A 6558-nucleotide genomic window follows, 5' to 3' on the forward strand; every position below is an offset into this window, starting at 1 on the left:
ATCATGCTTCACTTGTACGAACTAGCATAGCGCACCACTTTGCATGAATATAACGAGATCAGAAAGCACATCAGTAGCAGGGGATAATCTGTTAACACAAATTTGCATTTGAACAACCGGAGACAATTTCACATGAGTAGAAAGTAAAACACATAACGGCCCCTAAAATCAGAAGGCAATGCATGAAAATTAAGAAATTATGCAAAATCACCATCCAGAAGGCCATGAATGGTTCTACATAAAAATAATGCATTGTAAGCAATTCTTTTTTATAGGTTCTGCAGGGAAAGTATTTTAAGGATGTATTTATACTCGTAAGTACATAGGCTTCCAAAGTACTCATCATAAATAATATGAATAGGTCGCTTTTGTGCCTTTTTCTATGTGTCATGTCAAATCTAATCGAATTCCAAGCCACAGTACAAGACTTAAGTTGAACTTAAACTAAGGAACAAACTAGCCTAACAGCACATGCAGGATTAGCACCATCCAACGGGCTTGTGATTGGCCCCCTTGGCCTGTAGCTTCACCGCTTAGTCCAGCTTAGGGCGAGACGGAGTATAGAAGTTCACACAGGGCACAAAATACACCTGGAGATGCTCCAAGAGTCGACTGATGCCTGACAGTGCCGCTGCACATGACACTTCACCGCCAGCTCAAACACTGGCAACCACTCGCAGGTCGCCTGCTTGATGCCCTGTACAATGGGCTTGGCAGGCTTCATGAACAGCTTGAAAGGACCTTGAGTGACGATTGGTAGCACTGCTGCACACAACACTCCACTGTCAGTTCAAATGCTCGCAGAAACGCACAGTTTGAAGGGTTGGCACCTTGCATGCTGCACTTGGAAGATTCCTTGCACAGTTCAGAAGAGCTCTGACGGACGCCTGGCAGCATTGTTGCACACAACACCGCACTGTCAGCTCGAATGCCAGCAGCAATGCACAGCTCATCTGCTTGAGGCCTTCCACACAGCATTTGGGAACGCTCTCAGTCAGCTCAAAAGAGTCCTGATCAACATCCGGCAATTTTGTTGCCCACAAAACATAACTGTAAGCTTAACTGCTGACACTAGCGCACAGTTCAATTGCCAGAGGCCTTTCAGAATGCAGCCTGCAGAGGTTGGAAATCATACGAGGGCCTCAAAGAAGCTACAAAAGCTATGTTAAAGGCCTACAGCAGATGTAGAAGTGGAAGGATGACATGTCTGCTTTTGTAGTCCAGTCTGAGGTATTGAACAGCAGTGTCAAGTTCGGAAAGGTTGTACATTTTAGTCACGTGCGTGAGGGAATCGCACTGCCAGATGCCGATGGCGGACGACTTGATCGGCAGTTCAAAAAAATCTGTCATGTTTGGCAGAATGCTTGCCTTGAACCTGTCTTCAAGGAGCTTCAAGACGACAACTGCAGACTCGTTCAGCATGAAGCACTGACCTGCTTTGACAATGCGTTTCGGTTCCGAAATCTCAGGTTGATACAAATGTCTGACTTCAGACATTCGTCTGCTGATCTGCGCTAAAGGCTTGCTTGTTGAACGTAGCATTTTCTTAACCTTACCCAGGAAACTTTCAAAAGGAAACGCACTAAAACTGTCAAGAGGGCCATGGTCCAAACACTGCTCAGCCAGATGGCTGAGCGTGTGCACGTTGTAAACGAGCTGCTTGGCCCCATACAAGGTGCCAAACTCCTGCACAAAGTACCTAAGAAGGTCCGTGGCAAATCCGTTATAAACCTCGTAATGTGCAGGAGATACAAGAATTCTCACTGCCACATGCAGCATTAAAAAGTGACGGTACTGATCGTTTGGCAACACATGCTTCAAAACCACAGGTCCCACATACAAGAGGAAGCTTCGAAACTCTGTGGCCTTCCACCGGTCAAGTTCCTCAGTGCCTCTTGGCTTCCTTTGAAAGTTGCTGGGGAAACGCTTACTGCAACTTCGAAGTAAATCATTCAAATTTTCACGCTGCTGTCGACTTAGGCGTCTCCCGAACCCTTGGCTAACCCAGTTTCTCAGAAGGCGCCGCATAACGCCAAGACAGACGAGATGCATGTACTCCGTAGGAAACCATGACACCATGTCGACATCTAAAGATTCAAATGGCGACGTTCCCGTGTGATGGTGCTCGTCTTCCTGAGACCGGAACGACTCGTTGGTGCGTTGTGGTGAGTGCAAATCAGGAAATGTCATTCGACCCTCGAGATGCAGGCCCCTCTGACTGCACCGTTCGCAGGCGTGATAGCCAGTGTGCCCAACTATTTGCTTGATAAAGCTTCTTGCGGGTGCGTCGCACACCATGGCCGTGATGCTGACAGTGATGTGGCTCCCCTTGAAGACCATGCCATGCACTGTGAGCTTGCGGGCTTCTTCAAGGAATGCATACAGGTACTGCTCCAGATTTGGGGGTCTTTCCTGTGCCGCAGTATAAACTGACCATAAAAGGTGACGGCAGAGGGGTCAAATTCGTTATCCGGCATAATAAGGGCCAGAAGCTCACCTGTGAGCTTTTGAACAGGGGCAGACCGTCAATGTTCCCTTGGAGCTTAATCTCCTTAGGAATGGGGCAGCCTTGCAATGACTGACGGATGCCTTCTTCTAAGCCGAAATGCACAAACTTGTCACATTGCTCTAGTCGGGACTTCCGTTCTGTGCACAACACAGTCCGCGCGTCTTTGGGTAGTCCGGCAATGCCTCGACGCCGACAAAAGGCAAGAACATCGTTCAGACATACGTGGCTCATGTTGTGCTTCCCAGCAATACTTGCGAGCTCGTCGCATGCCGAGAGTTCATGCGGCTGGGATGACGACGTAGTGACAGCGTTCGGATTCGCGCTGCCGTTTGGTGGCTCCGAGTTATGGTCAGCGCTTTCCTCTGACTGGTACTCATCGCTCGTATCGTCTTCCGACGAATCGTCTTCCGACGAATCATTTTCTGAAGAACTCGCCAGCACGTCAGATCTCGAGACTTCAAAGCTCGCCGACTGCACCTGGACTTCCAAGTCACCCGAACAGCCAGCTTCACTCGACTGGAAAACGCCTCCGGCTGCAGGTTTATCAGAGCGCGCAACATCGCTGGAAACGGCATTGCCCGTCAAACCGCTTTCCGTTCTCGGCTTCTTGCAGCTTGCAGCTTGAAGATCCGCCATGAGCTGCTCATGGTCCTTCTTGAGCTTCCGGTACTTACGCCACTTGTTCATTATCAGGAAGTAGCGCACCAAATGCAGTCTTTAACACGGCGAAATACGAGCCACAACAGAACAGAGGCGCAGACCACTGTGGTGCAGACGCAAGTTGTTGCCAGATGGTCTCAACAAAAAACCGCCAAACGCCTGGGTGGTATAGCCCAAATATAGCCAAAACTAAAAACAATGGTTTTTAAGCCTTTTTTGACAATTTTTCACACACATACAAGACACGTTAAATTATCTTTTTCAAGCCCCAGATGCGCCACATTTTGTGCACATTATGTCACTTGCAAATTAAAAAAAGAGTAAAGCTATACGCACTCCGGAGTGCGCCCCTCCGAGAGATCATGCCGCTCGGGCCACCCTTTTCGAACGGCGCGTGAATCACTGGGGCGCTCGTTAACACAGCCCCCCGCCTGCGTTCACGCCGCTTCGCGGCGACAGTATCGGCTGCTAATTACAAAACGTAACCAGTGCACCGTAGCCGGCAATCCAAGCCCCGCTGTCCCCGATCGCACCTCCGGAAAGGGAGTCCGCTACCATTTAGTTCTGCAAAGTTTCTCGACAACATTCGATTTTTTTTTTTTTTTTTACTGTTCATCGCAAAATAGGAAATGTCGTAAATATCGCCAAATGCCTCGACAAAACAAAATGTTTGAGAAAAAAAAAAAAAGTTGGCCCACCGTGGTTCGAACCCGCGTCCACTTGCGTATGAAACGGACATCCTAACCCCTACGCCATGGCACCGCTTAGGAAACTTGTTGTGTCCACTCTTTTTATACGAGAAAAGCGGAGTGCGTATAGCCATTTCCGTCCGAAGCGCACTTCCGGGGTGCGCTTCGGACGGAAATGGCTTAAAAAAAAAAAAACACTTCGGAAGGAAGAAAACAAAACTGTCACCTCCTTCGCAGGTCTTCAGAAGTACAAAACACACAAAGACAGTTTTATCGTGAAGCCCGGGATATGATCATTACAGTAAACGAACAGAATACAGAAGCAGAACGGTAACACTTGGTGTTTCAAACAGGGATCACAATATCTAAGGTCCTTACCAATATCCTACCCGTCTCTTTTTCTTTGTGTAGAATATGAGTGTTCCCCATTTCGGTTCACGCTATTTCTGATTGTGTTGTCCTTTCTTGGGGTGGGCGGAGACTGGAAGGTAGTCAATTGTTCAGCGGTGAAACTGCGGACTTTATATTTACGAACTTGGGTGCCTAAGGATTCTCTCAATGGGCACCAAAGCACGCTTGAACTTTGCAGAGTTTAGTCTAGGTCCGGGTAGAGGACGCCCTACCACTGTTTGGTTTGCTTCACCGCGCACTGTGGAGACCGCTTGAACTGTGCAAGCATTGCTTCTGTGCGCATTGTCAAAACGACGAAGTTTGTAGAAGTTAAAAGCCGTTCTCTTTCCTCTCTCTTCTATCGAATGGCCAAAAGAGATACAATTTTTTTCGAAGCTGATAAGAAGTTCAAAAATTAACTAGTCAAACCTCAAAGTTCCACGTCGAAACTGAGGTTTCGACAAAAGTTCGCCGCATCCTTAGAAGTAGCCCAAAAATAGCCATATAGAACAGTCACCGCAGCCGCCGCAGCTAGAGCACTATATAGCTCCTACGGAGCAGAGTAGCGCAATCCTTTGAACCCCGTGTTTTGCCGACAACATGGCCGACAGAGCGGCTCGGCGCGAGTCACGTGGTACTCAGGGTTCCAGGAGGCGGCCCGCCCTATGGGAGAATACATGGAGATCGACATAACACGGCTGATTAAAAAAACTAACGGCGAGTTCACATTTTTCAAAACTAGCCTGTCGTGAAGATAGTAAAGCGCTAAACATTTTATCAAAGTTTTAATAATATCGGATGCGTGTGCAAATTTTGAGAAGGCAATTTCCAAGGCAATGGCGTTTGAAGCAGACGATTTTTGCTCGCAGCGGAGACAGGCTTTTCGGGTTGGCCGGAGCGGGTCACGTGAATGTTGTGACGTCGCCGTGTCGTCTGCTGCATGATGCCGCTCAGGCAATTTTTTAAAAAAAGTTACGTCATTGTATGGCACAAAACTTATCGCATATTATTCTAAAATGTTTAATTATTATGTCAAAAATGATTTCCATTCCGCACATCCCCACAAAACTGAAGAAACAACGATTTTCTCACGTTCTCCATGCATTTCTGACCGCAGTTGGAACCTCCGGGCGTTCGCCACTAGTCGCCGAGAGACGGCGTTCTAGATTGCGCTACTCTGCTCTATACACGTTTGCAAGTCCGGCTTCAGGGCGCTGCCATCTTGCCTGTCTGGGGTGCGCTTGGACCAGTCATAATCCGATTACGAAGCCTTGCTAAGGCGTCGTAATCGGATTATGGCCGCTCCCGAGAGCGCACCCCACTGAGGAAGATGGCGGCGCCCTGAGACCCGACTTGCAAACGTGTATAGCGCTACATTGGTCGGCCATCTTTGTGTGGCGTGTGCTGGCGTGGTGCACCCACAAAGGACTACAACTTCCAGGATGCACCGCGGCCGTCGTGGGATCGGTCCATTGTGACATCTCGATGATAGCGTCACTTGCATCTGTTAGTATGTTTTGCCGATACTTTTTAACCAACCGCCAGGATCGGGCTTTCCGACAGCATGACAAACGTGACGTGGTCGGGTTTCCGCATCGCGAGCAACTTGATACATGGGAACTATAGGACAGTAAACGCGCCAGTAGAAGACGCGTTTCAGGCATCACAGTTCCCACCACGCAAAGGCCTTGTCCTTTGTCCCTCTTGTTCCCCTTCTTTAGGGATTATTTTCGTCATTCTTGTCCAGCTCGCTTGCACCTTTGCATTTAATAGCAATTTAATCGTAAGTCTGAAGAAGAGGTCTCTTAGCGGAACGTCGGCCACATTGTGAGGCTTCCAGGAGACTCATTTAAGTACGCAGAGGTTCGGCCATCAAATTTGAGTCTACAACAAAGGTGTGCTACGAACATAATAACGTATTTCGTGCACCATGCCGTAGAAGGACCAGGCGACAGAGCCCCACAGTGCCATGGCCACAAGTTTATTTTGAGTAAAAAGAACAGGAAGCATCTGTGGGCAGAAAAGCACATACAGGAGAGCGCTCTTTTCATATGCGGGATTACCGCGCATGGGGCAGAAAGAGCAAGGTAATCCCACGAACTACCCGAAGGCGAACGACGTGACGCATTGAGGCAAGTTGCAGCCCAACGAAAAGACATGCAGGATGCGGCCAATGTCCATGTGACCGAGGTGGGCCCATTTATGCTCATTGCTGCCCCTATGTTCGAAGAATTACTCGCGCCATCAGAGGTCACGAGGAGCGGTACGGAAGGGAGCTGATATTTTTGAATGCAACAAGTTACTGAAAAT

The 6558-nt window shown here is 48.5% G+C and overlaps 1 protein-coding gene across 1 annotated transcript; it reads right to left on the bottom strand.

Annotated features, from left to right (window-relative positions):
* Window positions 1-1080: 1080 nt before the first annotated feature.
* LOC121047703 lies at window positions 1081-2295 on the bottom strand. The gene has a single exon (XM_040503165.2). It carries the CDS (start codon window positions 2188-2190, stop codon window positions 1174-1176), a length of 1017 nt encoding a protein of 338 aa, XP_040359099.2. The 5' UTR covers window positions 2191-2295; the 3' UTR covers window positions 1081-1173.
* Between the last annotated feature and the right edge of the window lie 4263 nt (window positions 2296-6558).

The sequence above is a fragment of the Ixodes scapularis genome, unplaced genomic scaffold (genome assembly GCF_016920785.2).
Source record: "Ixodes scapularis isolate PalLabHiFi unplaced genomic scaffold, ASM1692078v2 PGA_scaffold6__148_contigs__length_123643588, whole genome shotgun sequence".
In the NCBI taxonomy this organism is placed as follows: Eukaryota; Metazoa; Arthropoda; class Arachnida; order Ixodida; family Ixodidae; genus Ixodes; species Ixodes scapularis.

What these genes read in the sequence shown, in the direction of transcription:
- LOC121047703 (XM_040503165.2), bottom strand. Translation starts at nt 2,190, where the DNA reads ATGACATTTCCTGATTTGCACTCACCACAACGCACCAACGAGTCGTTC.